This window comes from Jaculus jaculus, chromosome 8 (genome assembly GCF_020740685.1).
Source record: "Jaculus jaculus isolate mJacJac1 chromosome 8, mJacJac1.mat.Y.cur, whole genome shotgun sequence".
NCBI lineage: Eukaryota > Metazoa > Chordata > Mammalia > Rodentia > Dipodidae > Jaculus > Jaculus jaculus.
Window position 1 is genome coordinate 73161312 of NC_059109.1, and position 23551 is coordinate 73184862.

General features: G+C 41.3%; 1 protein-coding gene across 8 annotated transcripts in view; it reads left to right on the forward strand.

Moving 5' to 3' along the window:
* Chfr (checkpoint with forkhead and ring finger domains) overlaps window positions 1-23551 on the forward strand; it is a 72248-nt gene that overhangs the window by 43764 nt on the left and 4933 nt on the right. For 6 of the 8 annotated variants that reach the window (XM_045156780.1, XM_045156781.1, XM_045156783.1 and 3 more), the window contains 5 exons: window positions 2879-3015; window positions 6603-6722; window positions 19877-19960; window positions 20590-20660; window positions 21995-22082. In XM_045156780.1, the coding sequence (XP_045012715.1) occupies window positions 2879-3015; window positions 6603-6722; window positions 19877-19960; window positions 20590-20660; window positions 21995-22082 (500 nt within the window). The remainder of the gene's footprint in view (window positions 1-2878; window positions 3016-6602; window positions 6723-19876; window positions 19961-20589; window positions 20661-21994; window positions 22083-23551) is intronic. The other 2 variants (XM_045156782.1, XM_004668881.2) reach the window with 1 other exon arrangement.

A 23551-nucleotide genomic window follows, 5' to 3' on the forward strand; every position in this document is an offset into this window, starting at 1 on the left:
CTAATAAATAAATAAATAAATATAAGATCTCATGGGAGGAGCTTTGGCTTTAAAAAAAAAAAAGAAGAAGAAGAAGAAGGGCTGGATAAATGGCTTAGTGGTTAAGGCACTTGCTGCAAAGCCAAAGGAACCAGGTTCAATTCTCCAGGACCCATGTAAACCAGATGTACAGGTGGCACATGTGCCTGGAGTTCATTTGCAGTGGCTGAAGGCCCTGGTATGCCCATTCTCTCTCTCTTTCTCTCTCTGCCTCTTTCTCTCCTTTCTCTCTCAAATAAATAAAATAAAATAAAAAAGGAGGAGGAGGAGACCAAAAATCACTCTAATGTTTTAACTTTTTGTTTGTTTTCTTTTGTTTTTGTTTTAGGTTTTTTGTTTTTTTTTCCAAGGTAGGGTCTCACTCTAGCCCAAGCTGACCTGGAATTTACTGTGTAGTCTCAGGATGGTCTCGAACTCATGTCAATTCTCCTACCTCTGTTTACCAAGTGCTGGGATTAAAGGTGTGTGCCACCATGTCCAGCATTAACATCTTCTTTTATCCATTTCTGGGGATTGGACCAAGGTCTTTGTGCTTGCTATATAAGTGATCTACCATTGAGTTATATTTCTGAGTGCTAGTATTTTATTATGTCCACCTGGTCATTCGTATCTGAATTCATACATACATGTTTTTAATAAAATAGGTTAAAGCCAGGTACCATGGTATATGCCTATAATCCTAACACTTGAAAACAGCAGGAGGATCATGCATTCAACACTAGCCTTGGTAATTTAGTGAGACCATGTCTCAAACTAAGAGTATTACCAGATGCACAAGGGGTTGCATGCATCTGGAGTTCGTTTTCAGTGGCAAGGGGCCCTGGTATGCCCATTCTCTCTTTATCTCTATCTGCCTCTTTCTCTCTCAAACAAATAAAGAAATATACATTTAAAAAAATAAGAGCATTAAAAAAGGACTGGCATGGACTGGAGAGATGACTTAGTGTTTAAGGTACTTGCCTGCAAAGCCAAAAGACCCAGGTTCAATTCCCCAGGACCCACAAAAGTCAGATGCACAAGTTGGCACATGCGTCTGGAGTTCATTTACTGTAGCTAGAGGCCCTGGCATACTCATTCTCTTTCTCTCTGCCCCTCTCTCTCACTCAAATAAAATAAAAAAAAAAAAAAAAAGAACTGGCAGATGCACAGTGGCACATGCATGTGGAGTTTGCTGTAGCTGGAAGCCCTGGTGTGCCCATTCTCTGTGTCCTCTTCTCTTCTCTTCTCTTCTCTTCTCTTCTCTTCTCTTCTCTTCTCTTCTCTTCTCTTCTCTCTCTGCATTTGCAAATAAATAATAAATAAAAATTTTTAAATTTTTAAAATTTTATTTATTTACAAGCAGAGCGAGATAGAAGAGAGACAGATATATATATATAGACATATAGGTAGAGAGAGAATATGGAGAATATGGGCATGCCAGGGCCTCTAGCCACTGCAAATGAACTCCAGACACATGTGCCCCTTGTGCATCTGGCTTACATGGATCCTTTGGCTTTGCAGGCAAATGCCTTAACTGCTAAGCCATCTTTCCAGCCCAAAATATTTTGTTTCTGTTTTTTTGTTTTTTGAGGTAGGGTCTCACTCTGGTTCAGGCTGACTTGGAATTAACTATGTATTCTCAGGGTGGCCTCGAACTCATGGTGATCCTCCTACCTCTGCTTCCCAAGTGCTGGGATTAAAGGCATGTGCTGCCATGTCCAGCTCCAAAATATTTTTTGAAAAAGATAAGTTAAAAAGTGCTGGGAGCACCAAGCATGGTGTTATATGCCTTTAATCCCAGCACTAAGGAGGCAGAGGAGGAACTCAGGAGGATTACTTTGAGTTCAAGGCTAGCCTGGGACTACAGAGTGAGTGCCAGGTCAGCCTGGGCTAGAGTGAGACCCTATCTTGACAAAAAAAAAAAAAAAAAAGGTGGGGGGCCTGAAGGACTCAATACATGTCTCAGCAGTTAAAGGCACTTGCTTGCAAAGTCTCCCAGCCCAGGTTCAATTCCATAGCTGTCTATGTAAAGCCAGGATAGCATTTGTTTGCTGCAGCAGCAAAAAGACCTTGCATGTGAACAGACAAATGTAAATTTAGAAGGAAAGGGGAGTTGGGACATATGTAGCTCATTGGTGGAGTGCTTGCTGTTCCCTGCCTTCAAGTCCTTAGACTCACAAAAACAAAACAGAACAAAACAAAACAAAATCCCCCAAACAAAATAGAACTGGGTGTGATGGTTCATGCCTGTAAGTCCAGCCTTGAGCTTGATAGAATCCTGGCTCAGATTCCCAAGTGCTGGGATTATAGGTGTGCTACTATTCCCAGCATGTTCTGCTCCATTTATTTACTTATTTGAGCAAGAGAGAGAAAGGGCATGCCAGGGTGTCTAACCGCTACAAACAAGCTCCAGACCCATGTGCCACCTTCTGCATCTAGTTTATACAAGTGCTTTAACTGCTAAGCCATCTCTGCCCCATTTTTAACAAAATGTGTATACTGAGTGAGGCAGCAGTGCCTTCAATGTAATTTTTTTCTAGTGAGCCTGGGTCTTCCCAACCTTGTATCCTGGGAGCCCATGTCCAAATGAGTAGGTGGCTGAGCACAGATCAGTCAGCATTTGGTGGGTGTGGTCCTCACTCTTAGACCCCTGTTTCAGATGGTTTTGGGTAGTGCCCTTTCCATTGGTGGGGACAGGGTAGGAAAGAGAAGTCACTTCACTCTCTTTACACACACTGAGGTGGTGGTAAAGCTGCGGCCTGAAGGATCAATGCCAACCAAAGTTGACTGCAGATGGTGTTCTAACAGTGCTACATGCCTTGTTCCTCCTCAACTCCATCTCTGCCTGTTCTTCCTGCAGCCAGCCATACATTGTGTGCAGACAATGTCCTGAGTACAGAAGGCAAGCAGTGCAGCCCCTTCCCTGCCCAGCACCAAACAGTGAGCTAGGGCCCCTTGTGGGGGAAGCACCATCTACATCTGCAAGCTTCCGGACAGGTGAGACAGTGGTATCTAATCATGAGCTTATCTTTCCATTGTGTTGAATTCTTTTGACTTTAATTTTGGTTTCCTATGCTATGTGTCCTCTCTGGTACCTCTCCTATTCTCAGGTTGCCTGCCTATATGGTTCTCTTGCCTCTTACAGCCTCTTGCTTGTCATAACCAACGTTGGTAAGAATTCAGATGCAAACCTGTTTATTTTGGGTCTCCTCTGCTATATATACCTGGTATTTAACAGTCCTGGTTTTAAAACTTGGTCTGTCTTCAGCCCACCACTTTAAAGCACTTAACATCCTTCCTGTTGGGGTTTGCAAGAACTGAAAGAGCTGGACATGATGGCACACACCACCTGGCCACCCTGAGACTACATAGTGAATTCCAGGTCAGATCCTACCTCCAAAAACCAAAAAATAAAGACACAAAGAGTCATCACACACCTGTCCCCCAAATCAGAGACTGGATTCTCTCTAGCCATGGGTACAGAGTTTCCATAGGCTTTTTTTTTTGCATTTCCATAGAGTTGCCCTTTGAGCATTCTCCCTTCAGTTACCTGTTTACATCAGGTGTGTTTCTGGATGCTCTAAGAAAAGGCAGAAAGGCTTTAGGAAAAGGCCTGTGAGTAGCTCCATGGTAGAGGGTATATTTGGCATTTGTGAGGCCCTGAGATCCATCTCAACTCCGTAAGTGAAAAGAAAAAGGATTAAAGGAGGATGGGAGCAAAGGAAAAAAAGAGAGTTGGCCATGAACCTTGGTATATAGTGCTTGACCCTTTATGGGCTGGGGCCCAGCAAATAGATTATACGTAGTGCTGTCTGCCTGGGACCTGAATGTATCATGAGGCCAGCAACCTGGGATTGTAACTCTGAGCTACATTCTTGGTTACTCTTTGGGACACTCTATGATTCTCTGGGTAGTTTGTAGGACCTGTGGATGGAATAGCAAGGTAGTGCTCAGCTACCAGGAATAGGTGCTTGGCCACAGCCCAAGCTTTACTTAGCCACTCAATAAGCTCCTTTCTTTGCACAGTGGAGATTCTCTAGGGCCTCACTTTGGGACTGTCAAGAGTGCTGACTAGAACGCCATCTGTAGAATGTGTGTTACATATAGGTAGAATCCAAGATCCCAAAGATGCTCAGTGACTTTAGCAGCAAATTATGTTGTGTTGGCCTGCATGGTGACCTCCCATGGTCTTTTAGCCTTCTTTTGTTGTTGTTTTTGAGGTAAGGTCTCACTCTAGCCCAGGCTGACCTGGAATTCACTCTGTATTCTCAGGGTGGCCTCGAACTCACGGCAGTCCTCCTACCTCTGCCTCCCAAGAGCTGGGATTAAAGGCATACGCCACCACTCCTGGCCCTGTGTGGTTTTTGGAGGCCCAGGGAATTGCCTTAATGCCCTGCTCAGTCTTGACAACCATGTTTGTCATGTATATTGAAACTATATAGTATTCAATTGCCTCAGAAATTAAATATCAAACCTGTTTTATTGTTTTACAACATGTGCTTTGTAGGCCTGGCCTTCTTTTATAGGAAATAGTAGAAAATCTTCAAGTGATCTTAAAACCTTGATATAACCACTTTATTTAAAAATACTTTTGAAGCCAGGTAACTTTGAAGCTGGGCACGGTGGCACACGCCTTTAATCCCAGCACTCGGGAGGAAGAGGTAGGAGGATTGCCGTGAGTTCAAGACCACCCTGAGACTGCATAGTTAATTCCAAGTCGGCCTGGGCCAGTGTGAGACCCTACCTTGAAAAACAAAAACAAAAAAATAATAAAAATAGTTTTGGAGAAGGGCATGGTGGTGCACACCTTTAATCCCAGCACTTGAAGGCAGAGGTAGGAGGAGCACCATGAGTTTGAGACCACCCTGAGACTACATATTGAATTCCAGGTCAGCCTGAGCTAGGTGAAACCCTACCTTGAAAAAAAAATAGTTTGGGAATCAGACCATGGTGATACACATTTATTTATTTATTTATTTATTTATTTATTTAATTTGATAGAGAAAGAAGGAGAGAGAGAGAATGGGCACGCCAGGGCCTCCAGACGCTGCAAAAACTCCAGACGCATGAGCCCCCTTGTGCATCTGGGGAATTGAACCTGGGTCCTTTGGCTTTGCAGGCAAATGCCTTAACCACTAAGCCATCCCTCCAACCCGGTGGTGCACACTTTTAATCCCAGCACTTGGGAGGCAGAGGTAGGAGGATCTCCGAGAGTTCAAGGCCACTGAGACTCTATGGTAAACTCCAGGTCAGCCTGGGCTAGAGCAAGACCCTACCTCAAAAGACCAGCAACAAAAAAATACTTTTGGAGCTGGAGAGATGGTGCTTGGTGGTTAAAGTGTTTACCTCTGAAGTCTAAGGATTTAGGTTCAACTCCTCAGAACCCATGTAAGCCAGACATGCAAGGTAACGTATGCATCAGACTGGTACACATGTCTAGAGTTTGATTGCACTGGCTAGAGGGCCCGGTGCATCAATTCTCTCTCTTTTACTCTCTCTCTCTCTCTCTAAATTTTAAAATATACTTTTTTAAAAATAGTGAATCACACTCTTAGCTAGCCCCCAGTTTCTTGTTATTTTTCAGTTTACTTAAACTCCCTTAGTTTATTTACTTATTCATTTCAACTATTGAAATAGGGTCTTGATTTGTAACTCAGATTCATCTAGAACTTGTGGGCCTCCTGAATTAGCCTCCCAAGTTTTACCGGCATGTGCCACCATATCTGGCTTTAACTCAGTTGGTTTAATGAATTATTTGAAAGTGAGAGAAAGAGGCAGATAGAGAGAATGGGCGTGCCAGGGCCTCCAGCCACTGCAAACAAACTCCAGATGCATGTGCCCCCTTGTGCATCTGGCTTTACATGGGTCCTGGAGAATCAAACCTGGGTCCTTTGGCTTTGCAAGGCAAGCACCTCACCTGCTAAGCCATCTCTCCAACAATATTAATATTTTTAGTTTTTAATTTAAAATATTTTATTTTTGTTAATTTTTATTTATTTATTTGAGAGCAACAGACAGAGAGAGAAAGAGGCATATAGATAGAGAGAATAGGCATGCCAGGGCCTCCAGCCACTGCGAACAAACTCCAGATGCATGTGCCCCCTTGTGCATCAGGCCTATGTGGGTCCTAGGGAATAGAGCCTCAGATTGAGGCCCTTAGGCTTCATGGGCAAGCACTTAACCGCTAAGCCATCTCTCTAGCCCTAGTTTTTAGATTTTTTGGGACAGGGTTTCATGTATCTCATGCTTTGTAACTAAGGATGATCTTTAACTTCAGATCATCCTGCTTCCACCTTCCAAGTACACCACTACACCCAGCTTATGGGCTGGGGATGTACTAGAGATGGAATCTAAGGCTTCATGGATGCTAGGCAATCAACTAACTCCTCAGCATGAGTTCTCTTAAGTTAAATGGCAGAATATCATTTGGTCATTTTGGAAGAAGTCTGGGTTCCTCTGGTCATGTCTCAAGGTATGGGCCTCCTCTTATGTACTGCTGGGCCGCCTCTGAAATGCAAATCTGTTGTCACCTATCTTTCTGCCTGGTGTCTCAACCTGCTCTGCCCTAAACTTGTCTGTTTCAGCAGCCCAGGCTTATGTGTGTCCTCTACAAGGAAGCCATGCCATATGTACCTGCTGCTTCCAGCCTATGCCTGACCGGAGAGCTGAGCGTGAGCAAGACCCCCACATCGCTCCTCAGCAGTGTGAGTATGTCAGTTTGCTTGAGGTGTGTCCTCTTCCCTTACGAGGCTATTCTTTGTTTTATTTATTGTGTTTGTACATCCCAGCTTTATGTAGGTACTAGGAATTGAACCTGAGCCAGCAGCCTTTACAAGCAAATGCCATGTTGCGAACCATCCAGCAGTGTTTGTATAAATGTGAAATGAACACACCACAGGCAAAATATGATATAATGGAGGGTCAGGGATGAATTTGAGCGCTCCCCCACTGACTGGACAGCTTTTATTTAGATTCAGGTAGCCAAGACAATGGGGAGTCAGAGCATGAGACAGATCACGAGTTTGCATCAGATCAGATCATGAGTTGTTTAGGTTTATTTTATCAGGAAATATTTGGAGAAGCTGTGGGTTTCCCATCTTCAGGAAGCTCCACCCAAGGCTCATAGTTTTCCATGTCCCCAGGCTTAGCATGTACAAAGACTATCCTTATTCCATTCAATTAGCTTGATGTCCACCTCCCCCCTCTCCTTTTCTTTAAATGGTCTGATGAACCAGACATATTGTAGTTGCTGGCAAGTATTTTCTAGGTTGACCCTGCCAACTGTACAAAGAACAAAGAAAGTACACATAATTAATCCAATGGCCACCAAAGTGGAAGGCCAAGTATTTGAAAACCAGGAAGATGGATTAAACCAAGACAAATTGTTGGCAAACTCCTAGTGTCAAGATATCTTTTCAATATTCTTTTGTAACATAAGCATTGTTTGATTAATTTGGTCATGTGATCAATTAATATTTATAGTAATATAATTAAGTAGGGACTCTTGGAGATGTTTATTAATTTTGTCCCATGTATAGTTAGATTTATATTAAAGATATAGGGTCAGACATATGGACTTATGTCTGCAATCACAATTTAAAGTGGCCTGGAACCGAGTAGCTTGAGTTTGGTCCCCAACATATGTTACAGTTGATATTTCATTAGTTGTACTCAGGTTAACAGTTGTTTGTTTTTCTATCCTGTGTTGTATAATAATGGCACTCATTACACACACAGTTTGATACACAAAGTGTGTTACTAGAGTACATATGGTGACTTGTCACTGCCATGATAGAAGCAGCTAGGATAAAAACAGAAGTGGGGGCTGGAGAGATGGCTTAGTGGTTAAGGAACTTGCCTGCAAAGCTATGAGACCCAGGTTTGATTCCTCAGGACCCATTTAAGCCAGATGCATATGTGGCACATGAGTCTAGAGCTTGTTTGCAGTGGCTCAATGTCCAAGTGCACCCATTCTGTCTCTCCCTCTCTCTTGTGTCTCTTTGCCTCTTTCCCCCTCTGTCTCACATAAATAAATAAAAATAAAAATATAAGGGCTGGAGAGATGACTTAGCGGTTAAGCGCTTGCCTGTGAAGCCTAAGGACTCCGGTTCGAGGCTCGTTTCCCCAGGTCCCACGTTAGCCAGATGCACAAGGGGGTGCACATGTCTGGAGTTCATTTGCAGAGGCTGGAAGCCCTGGCGTGCCCATTCTCTCTCTCTCCCTCTATCTGTCTTTCTCTCTGTGTCTGTCGCTCTCAAATAAATAAATAAATAATTTAAAAAAATAAATAATATATATAAAAATAAAAACAGAAGTGACCTTAGTGACTATGATTATACAAAAAAAATTTAGGTCTGTTAATGTGTTATACTACTTTATTAATTATAGTAAGAGCCCTGGATTAAGGCTCAGTGTAATTTACTGGGATAAGGATAGGCCTCACATCATATAATTATACTTTTATTAAGAAATGAGCAGGTGCTGGGCATGGTGGCACACGTCTTTAATCCAAGCACTCGTCTTTAATCCAAGCACTCAGGAGGCAGAGGTAAGAGCATCGCTGGGAGTTCAAGGTCACCCTGAGACTCCATAGTGAATTCCAGGTGAGCCTGAGCTAAAGTGAGACCCAACCTCAAAAAAGAAAAAAGAAAGAAAGAAAGAAACGAGCAGGTAAAGCATAGTAGCAGCTCCAAGAGTATAGAGCTATGACATAGATTTTCTTTTGTGTGTAATATCAAAATGACCAATAAGGAAAACATAGATAGGGAGTACAAAGGTGAATTGGTCCAGTGTGATAGCAATAGAAAGTAGGTAAAGAAAGCCGGGCATGGTGGCGCACACCTTTAATCTCAGCACTTGGGAGGCAGAGGTAGGAGGATCGCCATGAGTTCAAGGCCACCGTGAGATTATATAGTGAGCTCCAGGTCAGCCTGGGATAGAGCGAGACCAACCTTGGGGGGGGGAAATGTAAGTAAAGTGACATTCTTTACTTTTGTGAATTTACTTTCCCACATTGAGTAATTTTTAAAAGGTGGGACAAAGCCACCAAATAGAAGTTTGGGGCTGTACAGCCTTCTTTCTCTCCATGCAATAGAATCATTATTACCTACTGTTAAACCTTTGATACAAATATAGACAGACAAGGAATTGTTATGTTTGTCATGAATCCAATCTTTAGGACCTCAATCAATAATAGAATAATTTTCCCATCTGGCACATGTTGTAAGTCTGACAAATTTCCTATGGAATTTTTTGATATTCAGGATGGGGGTCTGTATGAACAGAGCAACAGGTTATAGGAGGCTGGAAAAAATTGTTTCTTTGTCATTTGTATAATGACCCACAATCAAAAATTTGGCTTGGCTGATATTTAAGTGGAGCCAAGCCCATAGCTTGGGTGTAAGGCATAAATCATTAGAATCCATGCATATTGAGAAATGAGTGGATCAATAATTGATTTCTGAGGGTGACATTTGGATAAGATTAAATTGGCTATTAATTTTAGGAGGTTGTATGCTTCCTAGACAAGAAGTGATGTTGTTGAAAATAGGGAAGGGCAGATCCATCCGTGTAATAGGTTCCCATAAAGGGAGGTCATCAATGAAAACCCATCCAATAGGCACTCCCTTTTCCCCAGGGTAAATACATTACCACACAAATGACTGCCATCATGTCCACAAGCACAGTAGTAGGACTTCAGGTTGACCTGACATAATCAGAGCCACCTCAGTCTGATAGGAAAGTTTCTTCAGGCTCCATCAGGTCACAATAGGGCCTTTCTGGTCTGTAGCAGGAGCAGAGGACTATCCAGTATTGGTTTGGGTTGCTGCAAGTTTGAGCAGCCATAAGACCATGTTTTTGAACATTAAAAAAAAAAAGTAGGGCTGACACTTGCCTGCAGAGCCAGAGGACCCAGGTTTGATTCTGCAGGACCCATGTAAGCCAGATGTTCAAGATGGCACATGTGTCTAGAGTTCACTTGCAGTGGCTGGAGGCCCTGGCATGCCCATTCTCCCCCACCCCTCAAATGAATAAAATAAAATATTTTTAAATTTTTATTTTTAAAAATTAAAAGTAATGATAGTAGTATATAGTTTAGTCATGGGTGACTCTGGCCTTATCCCTTATTCCCCCTTCTTTTTGTTTAAGTAGCATTTTTTAATACCACATGTCCATTTGATCTAAAACATGGCTTTTTAGATTGAAAATACAGGGACTAGAGAGATAGCTTAGTGGTTAAATTGCTTGCCTTCAGAGCTAAAGGACCCAAGTTTGATTCCCCAGGATCCATGTAAGCCAGATACTCAGGGGGCACATGCATCTAGAGTTCATTTGCAGTAGCTGGAGGCCCTGACACACCCATTATCTCCCTCTTCTTATATATTTCTCTATCTGTGTGTCTCTCTCACACGCTTTCAAATAAACAAATAAAAATTGAAAACATACCTTATATTTGTAATTTTATTTCTTTATGTTGAATGGTCTCTTTTTGCTATTGTTTTTATTATCATTATAATTACAAAATCAAAATGAAAATCCAGGAAGCTGTATTTTATAGAAAATATAACAATTATAAATATAGACAAAGTATATTATCAGTCCTGTGGTTTGTTAATAAATCCAAATTAATTAATTTGCTAAAGATTTAAGTCATGATATGTAACTTTAATAGGTAGCTTTACAATTGTTGTAGTAAGCGAGCTGGTCATGGTAGCACATATCTTTAATCCCAGCACTTGGGAGGCAGAGGTATGAGGATCACCATGAGTTCAAGGCCACCCTGAGACTACTTAGTGAATTCCAGGTCAGCCTGAACTAGAGTGAAACCCTACCTCAAAAAAAAAAAAAAAAAAAAAAAAAATTGTTGTAGTAAGCATGAACAAGCATAAAGCCAAAAGCGTAGAGATGAATTATTTTAAATATATTGTAAGCCTGTTTTAGCAATTTAGTATTATTTTAATGCTTATCCATGTACCTTTTTTTAAGGTTTTGTTTATTTATTTATTTATTTATTTATTTATTTATTTATTTATTTGAGAGAGAATAGGCATGCCAGGGCCTCTAGCTACTGCAAACGAGCTCTAGAAGCATGTGCCACCTTGTGCATCTGGCTTTACATGGGTACTGGGGAATTGAACCTGGGTTCTTTAACTTTGCTGGTAAGCACATTAACCACTAAGCCATCTCTCCAGCCCCCTTGTACTTTATTTTTTTAATATTTATTTATTTATTTATTTATTTGAGGGGGGGCCATGCCAGGGACTCCCGCCACTGCAAATGAACTCCATATGCTTGCGCCCCCTTGTGCACCTAGCTTACGTTGGTCCTGGAGAGTCAAACCGGTATCCTTTGGCTTTGCAGGCAAACCCATTAACTGGTAAGCCATCTCTTCAGCCCACCCTTGTACTTTTGAACATGTAGTGGACATAAATTTAGTTACACTTAAATAACTACATGAACTATAAACACAGAACTGCATAACAAGTGGCTGGTGACAAAGAACCTAATTGCTATTTAATTTATATGGGTACTCACTTATGAGTCAATGTTACTGTATCAATAATATAGACAGTATACATCACCCTTAGCCACAAAGACCACTATAAAGGCCAAATAAATTCTGAAGTTTTAAAATTTATCACTAGTCATTTCTAAGATGAAATAATTATTTTAATTACTTTCATAGCACTCAGTAATCTTAAAGATATGAGAGGTTAGAAATCTTTGGGGAAACTGACACTGAGGGAGGACAAATGGGAGGGAACAATTGAAGCTCAGGTGAAGGTCTTGTGATCCTCATTTTCTCTATCCATTATGGAGTTGTCAATAATTCTACTTCCATTACTATAGACATTTTGTCACTGTATTGTTTTGTATTAAAGTTCTAGTAGCTACCTGGACAAGGTTTTTTGTTTGTTCGTTTGTTTGTTTGTTTTAGCTTTATGTTATGTCTAGAGAAAAAAATAAAATGTCATACAACACCCCCCCCCCAGGTGAGGACATTTGTCTATGAGGGAGAGAATAAAATTTTGAAGCTGGAACCATCATGTTCTGAGGGCCAGTCTAAGCATTAAGAACTTTTTAGTGAAGTTAGAATTGAGACCATAACTTATAGAATAAAATCTTAATTAAGATTAATTACCCTTGGGACTGAAGAGATGGCTTAGCAGTTAAGGTGCATGACTGCAAAACCTGAGGACCCAGGTTCAACTCCCCAAAACCCATGTAAGCCAGGTGCACAAGGTGGCGCACACATCCGGAGTTCAATTGCAGTGGCTAAGGATCTGGCATGCCAATTTTCTCTCTCTCGTGCTCTCAAATAAATAAATAAAAATTAACAACAAAAAAAAACTTAAAGGGGCTGGAGAGATGGCTTAGCAGTTAAGTGCTTACCTGTAAAGTCTAAGGAGCCTGGTTCAAGGTTTGATTCCCTAGTACCCATGTAAGCCAGATGCACAAGGTGGCGCATGTATCTGGAGTTCATTTGCACTGGCTGGAGGCCCTCATGCTCCCATATTCTCTCCCTCCCGGCCTCCCTCCCGCCCTTCCTCCCTCCCTCCCTCCTTCCCTCCCTTTTTCACTCTCAAATAAATATAAATAAACAAAACAAAAGATTAATTACCTTTGTTGTTTAGCAGTTAAGGTGTTTGCCTGCAAAGCCACAGGACCCAGATTCGATTCCCCAGGATCCACATAAGCCAGATACACAAGGTGGTACGTGTGTCTGGAATTTGTTTGCAGTGGCTGGAGGCCCTGGCATGCCCATTCTCTCTCTCACTTTCTATCTGCCCCCCCCTCTCAAATAGATAAATACAAATAAAATATATTTTTAAAAATGAGTTCAGCCAGGTGTTATGGTGCACATCTTTAGTCCCAGCACTTGGGTGGCTGAGGTAGGAGGATAGCTGTGAGTTTGAGGCCACCCTGAGGCTGTATAGTGAATTCCAGGTCAGTCTGGGCTAGAGCAGGACCCTACCTCAAAAACCCAAAATAAATAAATAACAAACAATAAATCATACTGCCCATATAAATCAATTGTTGTTATTGGAAAAGATTCTAACAGTTAACTGGAAAACATGATGGATATATTGCCATAACTTTTGTATGGGGGGTGGGTAGGAGGATCACCATAAGTTCAAGGCCACCCTGAGGCTACATAGTGAATTCCAGGTCAGCCTGGGCCAGAGTGAGGCCCTACTTCGAAAAACCACAAAAAAATAAATAAATAGTAAAAAGACCTTTAGTATAGATTTAGAGGTATTTTGATATTTTATTTTTGTTACCTATGATCATAGAAAAATGGAATAGGAGCTGGTCATGGTAGTATATACCTTTAACCCCAGCACTGGGGAGGCAGAAGTAGGATCACCTTGAGTTCAAGGCCACCCTGAGACTACATAGTGAATTCCAGGTCAGCCTGGGCTAGAGCAAGACCCTATATCGAAAAACCTATATATATATGTATATGATGTATATGTATATATACACACACACACACAAATACACACTCATCTCCAATGTTAATATCTATAACCTAAATGAGACTTTTTTTTTTCCAATGAATATTATATCACCCAAACAAGTAGCATGTTTATGAATATGAACTTATAAGGCCTTTTACTATATCACTAAAACATTCACATTTACACACATTCACACTTTAAGTTGGTGTGCCAAAAATATTTAAAAAGCAAAATTAAGAATAATAAAAAGTTAGCTGAGGTGGGCATGGTGGTGCACATCTTTAATCCCAGCACTCAGAAGGCAAAGGTAGGAGGATCACCATGCGTTTGAGGCCACCCTGAGACTCCATAGTGAATTCTAGGTCAGCCTGGGCTACAGCCAGACTGTACCTCAAAAAACAAAAACAAAGCCGAGCATGGTGGCGCACGCCTTTAATCCCAGCACTCGGGAGGTAGAGGTAGGAGGATCGCTGTGAGTTCTAGGGCACCCTGAGACTCTATAGTGAATTCCAGGTCAGCCTGGGCTAGAGTGAGACCCTACCTCAAAAAAAAAAAAAAAAAAAAAAAGAATAATAGGGCTGGAAGAATGGCTTAGTGGTTAAGGCGTTTGCCTGCAAAGCCAAAGGACCCAAGTTCTGTTCCCTAGGACCCACGTTAGCCAGATGCACAAGATGGCGCATGTATCTGGAGTTCATTTTCAATGGCTTGAGGCCCTAGTGAACCCATTCTCCCCCCCCCCACCTCTCTCTCTGTCAAATAAGTAAACAAATAAATCCTTTTTAAAAGCTTTTACCAAAAAAGAATAATAAACGATTGAAGTGGGGCTGGAGAGACTGCTTAGCAGTTAAGCGCTTGCCTATGAAGCCTAAGGATCCTAGTCCAACGCTCTATTGCCCAGGACCCATGCAAGCCAGATGCACAAGGTGGCACATGCATCTGGAGTTCATTTGCAGTGGCTGGAGGTCCTGGCACACCCATTCTCTCTCTCTTTTTCCCTTTTGCTCTCTATCTGTCTCTTTCTCTGTTTGTTGCTCTGAAATAAATAAATAAAAATTAAAAGATTGAAGTGGCCACAAGTTTCATGTATTTTGAATTTTACATTGTTCTGCTCTATTTTTTTCTGTCAAGACAGCATACAAAAGTAAACATAAAAACATCATGCATATACATGATAAATACATAAATCCTAGGTGTATCTTAAGAAAATTGTATTGCAATTTTATATCTTTTGAGATGTAAGACTCAATAACAGAAAAGATCACTGGTGAAGTTACTTGTGTAGTTCTACAGCAAATAATTAATTCATATGGTTTTGAGAACTAAAAGCAGAAAGGGAGAAGTCCTTACAGATGGAAATATCTTTAAACATTTTAGGTCAAAACTTTATATTCTTTTATTCAGTCTATGTATTCTGCCCTTGAAAGCTATGGAAACTCATTCAAGCACCTAGTAAGAATCCGGATATGGGGGCTGGAGGGATGGCTTAGCAGTTAAGGCATTTGCCTGCAAAGCCAAAAGACCAAGGTTCGATTCCCCAAAACCCATATTAGCCAGGTGCACAAGGGGGCGCATGCGTCTGGAGTTCATTTGTAGTGGCTGGAGGCCCTAGCGTTCCCATTTTCCCTCCCTTCCTCCCTCTCTTCCCCCCTTTTTTCTCTGTCAAACAAAAATAAAATGTCCTTGAAAAAAGGAATCCAGGGGCTGGAGAGATGGCTTAGCAGTTAAGCGCTTGCCTGTGAAGCCTAAGGACCACAGGTCCCACGTTAGCCAGATGCACAAGGGGGCGCACGCGTCTGGAGTTCGTTTGCAGACGCTGGAAGCCCTGGCGCGCCCATTCTCTCTCTCTCCCTCTATTGGTCTTTCTCTCTGTGACTGTCGCTCTCAAGTAAATAAATAAATAAAAATTAAAAAAAAAAAAAAAAGGAATCCAGATTTAAAGACTAGTCAGGGCCAGGCATGGTGGCACACACCTTTAATCCCAGCACTCGGGAAGCAGAGGTAGGAGGATCACTGTGAGTTTGAGGCCACCCTGAGACTACATAGTGAATTCCAGGACAGCCTGAGCAAGAGTGAGACCCTACATTGGGAAAAAAAAATAATAATAACTTACCAGATTTGTAACAAGCGGAGAAATTGATAAGAAAGCCAATTTTTTATATTTTGAATCTAGAATGATCTGCTTTAAGAGGAGCTCTCTCACTGTGTTTCCAGTTGCTCTTTTGAAGGTTGGAGAGTAGTTAGAATGTTTTGGGAATCAGCTTGTATGATATCCCACAGAAAAGCCATGCATACACTATAGAAAGAGGTAAGTAAAAAGAAAAAAAGTAATAATAATGAGAAAGTGGTAAGCAAAGCGGGGTGTGGTGGCGCACACCTTTAATCCCAGCACTCAGGAGGCATGAGTTCAAGGCTACCCTGAGACTACATAGTGAATTCCAGGTCAGCCTCAGCTAGAGTGAGACCCTACCTTGGGGGGAAAAAAAAAGAAAGAGAAAAGAAAGAAAGGTAAGCAAAATTATCCAACACACGTTTGAAAGAAAAAGAGAGAGATTGCTATTTGATGCAGCACAGTGAAAGAGGACTTGGTCACCTCCTTGGGCCCAGGCAAGGTGGTGGTCCTGGCTAATAGTAACTGTTTCATGGGAAGAAGAAAAGGTTGTCTCTTCCCCCAACACACACCAGGGAGGACCTGGGTGTGAGAGAAGAACTGACCTTGGAAGTCTCCCTTCTCATGAGCCCATCTCATACTCTGTCTCCACTGGAGCCCACAAGACCAGAGCCACTGTGCCATTGTCAAGAAACCAAAAATTACTATCACCTTCTGTCTGCAATGGCTTTTAAGAGTTGTTTCTCTGAGACTTGAGCACCTGAGAATTTTTTTAAATGTCAAAAAACCTTAGTATAGTCTTTCTGTTCTGTGAAAAATTATCCCGTGTTACCATGACTGATCCACACTTCCCAAGTATGGGTAGAAAGTTACCCATTTTACTTATGGTTCCACTGTGGAGCTCCTCTTTGTTTTTATTATTGTATTTTTGCAAGACAGAGAAAAAGGGGGGAGAAGGGAGGGAATGATTTGGGGCGCCAGGGCCTCCAGCCACTGCAAATGAACTCCAGACACATGTGCCCTCTTGTGTGCATGTGTGACATTGCATGCTTGTGTCACTGTTTAGCTTATGTGGGACCTGTAGCGTCAACCATGAGTCCTTAAGCTTCGCAGGCAAGTGCTTTAACTGCTAAGCCATCTCTCCAGCCCTATTTTTTATTTTCTTATTTCTGAATTTCCTCGTGGTTTCGTGCCTCCTGAATTAAAATATCTGTTCCAGACACCGCTTGTACACCTGCCAAGTGGTGTTTGGGTAAACATGAAATGAACACACCACAGGCAAAATATGATTTAATGAAGGCCAGCAATGAGTTTGAGTGCTCCCCCACTGACTGTATTCACAGCTTTTATTTGGATACAGGTAGCCAAAACAATGAGGAGTCAGCATGAGACAGGTTATAAGTTTGTATTAGACCAGATCATAAGTTGTTTGTTTGTTTATTTCATCAGGAAATCTTTGGGGAGTCTGTGGGTTTCCCATCTTCACTAAGCTTCACCCAAGACTCATAGTTTTCCATGTCCCCAGGTGTAGCCTGAGCAAAGATTACTGTTATTTTATCCAGTTAGCTTGATCTCCACACCTTTAACTGATGAGACATCTCCATAGCCCCTGGAGAACATTCTTGTACATCCTCCAAGTTGTTGACTTTATGTGGGGAGCAAAGCAAAGATATCATGCCTTCTTTTTTTCTTCTTCATTTGCACAATCATTTGATCCCACATGGGCATGTTGAACAGTCATTTTTCCATCCATTGATAGCATAGCTTACCTAGTATGGACCAAGTTTCCAGAGGTGGATGTTTCTCTTTCTGGGATCCAAATCTATGTCCATCCCATGTCAGTAGTGTAGTCACTATGTAATGTGCTGCTTATAAATCTAACAGTGAAGTATCTTGTTTGTAATTTGTATTTTGTACCATTAATATTAAAAGAAATCTTAGGTATGGAGTTAGAGCTCAGTGATTGAGTACTTGCTTAGCTTTTAAACAAACAGAAAAATGGAGCTCTTAGTTTATTTAGTGACTTAATTACTTCTGACTAAACTTTCTGATAGTGTCCATTACCTTTTATTTATTTATTTTTATTTTTATTTATTTATTTATTTATTTTTGGTTTTTCGAGGTAGGGTCCAGGCTGACTATCGAGTTTCAGGGTGACCTCGAACTCATAGCAATCCTCCTACCTCTGCCTCCCAAGTGCTGGGATTAAAAGCATGTGCCACCACGCCTGGCTCATTACCTTTTATTTTTAATACTTCCCACCATGAAAGTTCCTTGTATGTTACTGCTGTTAAGAGAGGCAACATGAGTGGATCCCTTCTGTCCCTAAGCATCTGGATATCAAAGACACAGTGCGTGGTGTACTATAAGCTTTCTGCTGTAGTGTGTTCTGTGTACTTAGAGACTGTTCCTGGGAAGGTAGATCTTCTGAGACTGGACTCTGTGTACACAGTAAGGGTTTAGATTCTGGAACAGTGAGTTGACAAGCCCCAGGGACATCTGAGAGACCTTTAAGCATATTGGGAAGGGTCTATGTAGGAGTACCCATAATATCTCACTTCATACCTAAAATAACACAAGATAGTCAGCAAGTGGCAGCATAAGGAAATGTTTTTAAAATTCGGTAAGAGGACAGATTTTCCATAGTAATCTTTTTTATTTTTTGTTTATTCATTAGAGAGAGAGAATGGGTATCTTAGGTCCTCTAGCCACTGCAAACAAACTCCAGAAACATGTGCCATCATGTGCATCTTGCTTACATCAGTTCTGAGGAGTTGTACCTGGGTCCGTATGGTTTGCAGGCAAGTGCCTTAACCACCAAGCTACTGCTCCAGCCCCACAATAATCTTTAATTTTCACTAATTTCATATAGAATATTTAAGACAATATACAGTATTAAACATTTAAAATGCATATCTATAAAGTCAGGCAAGGGCCGGGCGTGGTGGCACACGCCTTTAATCCCAGCACTCGGGAGGCAGAGGTAGGAGGATTGCCTTAAGTTCGAGGCCACCCTGAGACTCCATAGTGAATTCCAGGCCAGCCTGGTCTAGAGTGAGACCCTACCTCGAAAAACAAAAAAAAAAAAAAAAAAAAAAAAGTCAGGCAAGGTAATGATGTAAAAAAATATTCACGTAGAAAAGTCTGTAGGATGTGACTGCATTTGCTGCAACTATGTCACATATTCAGAACTGTGAGGAAGCACACCAGGCTCTGTTTTCATGCTGAGACAGATGTGACCCACATAATTTTTAAGAACACAACTCTGTATCATAATTCTATCTCCTTTGACATTAGGTGTTAGCCAGGATGTGGCCTCTGCCTCACTAGTCTTGTGGAATCTCCTCATAAAGGGTGTTCTCAAAGACAGAGAGTCTTTAAGTGTGAGAACAAGCACAGTGTCTGAGGGTCAACATACCAACTGTGGTAGTTTGAATCCGATGTCCCTCAAAATCTTGTGTGTTTTGAATGTTTGGTCCCTAGCTAATGGCAATTTGGGAGGTGGACCCTTGCTGGAGAAGGTAAGCTGTTGGGGGCAGGCTTGGGGGTGTTAAAGCCAGCTCCCCCTTTCCCAAGTTTGGCCTACTCCCATGCTACTGTTTTCCACTTGCTGTGGGAAGGAGGTGATGTCCAGCCTTTGCTCACACCTTGATTTCCCCCGCCATCATGAAGCTTTCCCTCAAGACTAGACGCCAAAACAAAACCTTTCCTCCAAATAGCTGCTTGGATCAGATGTTTTATTCCAGGAATGCTATCTTTTGTAGTGTGAATGTTTACTCTGTGACATTATGTGTATATAACTTGTATTTTGATTTTACAGGCTCACAGTTAAGAGACTTTGGACTATGGGGGTATTTAAGTAGTGTTGGACTTGTTGGGAACTTTTATAGTTGGACTGAATGAATTTTTACCTCTTGAGATAGTCATGAGTATATGTAAGCCAAGGGTAGAATGTTTGAATCAGGTGTATTCTGTAAACTCATGTGTTTTGAATGCTTGGTCCCCAGCTTATGACAGTTTAAGAAGCGGAGCCTTGTTTACGGCATGCCTAGGGGTGTAATAGCCAGCTCTTCAATGCCTGAGCTTAGATCACTCTCATGCTGCTATTTTCTTGCTATGGCAAGGACGTAATGTCCAGCCTCTGTTCTACCATGCTTTCTCCTGCCATCATGAAACTTAACCTCAAGACTATAAGCCAAAATAAATCTATCTTCTATGAGATGTTTTTAGACAGGTGTTTCATCCCAGCAATGAGATGATTAACTATAATACTGTCTTCCATCCATAGGTACATTGTGCCTACAGCCCTTCTGCCACCTGTACTGGGGCTGCACCCGAACAGGCTGCTTTGGTTGCCTGGCCCCCTTCTGTGGTAACGTTGACTATTCAGCTCTAAGTTGACTTGACCTTTGCATGTTTTCTTGGTGAACTTGATGACCTGTGGTCAGATCTGCTGTGCTCAGAGAAAGGGGATGGGTGCTTTGAACCACCAAGTGATTACCTTTTCCTGATGAACTATAGGGGTTTGAACCACTTTGGAATTCTCAAATTCATGTTGCCTCAAAATCAAGAACAAATGGGAAATATCAAATTTCAGTACAAGAGAAATTATAAAAACACCACCAATGTAATCCTGGCTATTTAGAAGCAGAGGCAGGAAAATCACAGGTTCAAAGCTAGCATGGGCTATATAGCAAGACAAGAACTTGTTTCATAAAAGCAAAACAAAAACGAGGAGGCAATGGGATAAGATCATTTTTACCTGTTCCAAGTTTTAAAATCACATTTTAGGCCTTGGGTAGTGGCATACACCTGTAATCCCAGCAGTTGGGAGGCTCAGGCAAAAGGATTTCAAATTCAAGGCTAACTTGGAGTGTACCATGCCTAGTAAAATTGCACTTTATCATGGAACTTTTGTTTTATTTTTATAATCTATATGCAAAAGAGATTGGTTATATTGTCATCTTTATAAAACAGAAAAAAAAAAACTCTTTCTGGCAGAGCTCAACCTGGGGGACAAGTGTCTTGATGGAGTGCTGAACAACAACAACTATGAGTCAGATATCCTGAAGGTACTACTTCCACATTTGCCATGGGGGTCCAGTGAAACCACATGCCCTTCCCTATAACTTCTGTTGTTTTTTGTTTAATTTTTTAATTTTTTTTTATTTATTTGCTGGAGAAAGAGAGAAAATGGGCACATCTGGGCCTCTAGTCATGGCAAACGTACTCCGAATGCACGCACCACCTTGTACATCTGATTTACATGGGTACTGGGGACTTAAACCTGGTTCCTTGACTTTGCAGGCAACAACCTTAACTGCTAAGCCATCTCTCCAGCCCCTAGTTTTTAAATTTTTAATTATTTATTTGCATGTGGTCAAGTGGTAAGGAGGAACCAAGGCCTGTTGCCACTACAAATGAACAACAGACACTTGTGCCACTTTTTGTGTCTAGCTTATGTGGTTGGCTTGGAAACAGAACCAGGGCCAATAAGTTTTGTAAGCAAGTATCCTTAATTGCTGAGCCATCTTTCCTGCCCCAACTTCTGTGGTTTCTATAGGACACTACATTTCCTTTTCAGCATTAGTTTACCAGTATTCACCATCATGATCATTGCTGTGTTTTCTGACTAGTACAACCAGTTAGTTATCTGACTCTATTGGTATATATCTGATTTTCCTAATATGCCAAAAAGAGGTTATTTTCTTCTCGCCAATGATACTATGAATCCATAGGACCTGGATACCACAGGTCATGGAAAAGGCATCTCAGTTCTGTCTCCTCTCTAGCTTCTTCCTTTCCTGACCATTTTCCTTCCCATGTTTGAAGAAGCTAGCTCAGCTCTTAATATTGTAAGATGCTTAATTGTGCATCATCCACCCTCCTGCTTAGAGCCTAGCCTCCTTCCTGTTCCTATCCAGTGCTACTTGTGGCACACCACAGGGGAGCTCTTTTCCCTGACTCACCACCAAGCCATTCTCTGCTCAGTTCTACCACATCCTACTTTATATCTATAGAGGAAGGTTTTTGTAGGTTTGTTCATAAGGAGCTAACAGTATATATTCCTGTAGATTAGAGAAAACAGAGGCCAGACCCTTAGCCTTTCTTGTTACCCTTGGGTCAGGGGAGGGGAGAGAGTCTTAAAAGGTATGGTATCTCATCTGTACTGGGAATGCCTTTGTGGAACTTGGGGGAAATAGTGATTCTCATTCAGGTCCAGAGGCCAGTCTTTATTGAAGCCTATTGACCTGGCCCTATGTCAGTGCCACTCATGGGCAACCACATTCTGGCTTCATCCACCTTCAGGAACCTTTTATGAAGTATTTCCTCTCATATTATGTGTTTGTCCCTCTGAACTAGTATTTTTTTCTTGTTTCTTTTTTTTTTTTTTTTCCTATCACAGAATTACCTGGTGACCAGAGGCCTGACATGGAAAAACATGTTGACGGAGAGTCTTGTGGCTCTTCAACGGGGTGTGTTTTTACTGTCTGGTAAGCTTTGTTTAGCTGACCTTATCTTCTTTGGAATGAGGATGAATTTTAGAGTTTTAGTATCAGCTCATGTAGCTAATTTGTTTTTTATTTTTATTTACTTATTGGAGAGAGAAAAAGAGAATAGATGTACCAGGGCCTCCAGCTGCTGCAAACAAACTCCAGGCACATGTGCCACCTTGTGCTTATAGTTTACATGGGTCCCGGGGAGTTGAACTTGGGTTCTTTGTCTTTGCAGGCAAGTGCCTTATCCACTAAACTATCTCTCCAGCCTCTATTTTTATTGTTTTTAAATACTTTATTGGGCTGAAGAGATGGCTTAGTGGTTAAGGCACTTGCCTGCAAAGCCAAAGGACCCAGGTTTGATACCTCAGGACCCACATAAGCCAGATGCATAAGCAAAGTTGCACATGTGTATGGAGTTAGTTTGCTGTGCCTGAAGGCTCTGGTGTACCCATTTTCTCTGTCTCTCTATATATATCTACTTCTTTCTCTCTCTCAAATAAATGAAATACATTTTAAAAAAATTAAATGTTATTTATTTGATAGAACAGGCACACCAGGACTCCAGCCACTGTAAAAAAAAATCCAGATGCATGCACCACCTTGTGCATCTGATTTTACATGGGTACTAGGGAATCAAACCTGGGTCTTTAGGCTTCACAGGCAAATGCCTTGACTGCTAAGCTGTCTCTCCAATCCTATGTAGCTAATTTATCAAAAGATATTTATTCCCAGTTGTTCACTATATTAACAATGCAGCTTCCCTGTTTTTCACCATATTAACACTGCAACACTTCTAAGTACGTAATACTATACATCTAAAAAATTACAACTTTAGGAAAAGTAAAAGGATTCTCAAGATAGTGATATACATAGCTGAGGTTTGCTACATGAATACTTTGTCTTCCCAAGGCTTTGCAGGCTCCTTTTGTGCCTTAGGAAATTCCTACATTTGTATTTATATGACACTTGCTTGTCTCTGATCCTGGCCTTTATGTAAGCAATTTGGATTCTCTGGCATACATTAGCACAGTATCTTCAAGTATACAACATTGCCACTTTTGTTTGTTACAAATATACTTACAGCAGAGTGTTAGTATCAGGACATCACCAGCTGAGCACCCAAAATCTGAAATGTGAAATGCTGCAACATTTGTAACTTGTTTGAATGCTACTGACATGCCGCAAGAGAAAAGCCCATCTCAAACCTGCTGTGGTGGTCAGTGTATAAAAGTACCTGATTCTGGCTCAATGTGTGAGGTATGTGTAGGAAACATAAATGAATTTTGTGCTTAGACTTGGGTCTAGTCCCTAAGATTTCATTACATGTACATAAATATCCCAAAGCCTGAAAAAAAATTAAAAACACCTTTCATCCCAGCTATTTCACATAAGGAATGCTTAAATGTAAACTGCTATTTAGATTGGTTCTCCTGTTGTTTTCAAAATACTTAGTTCATTGTCTC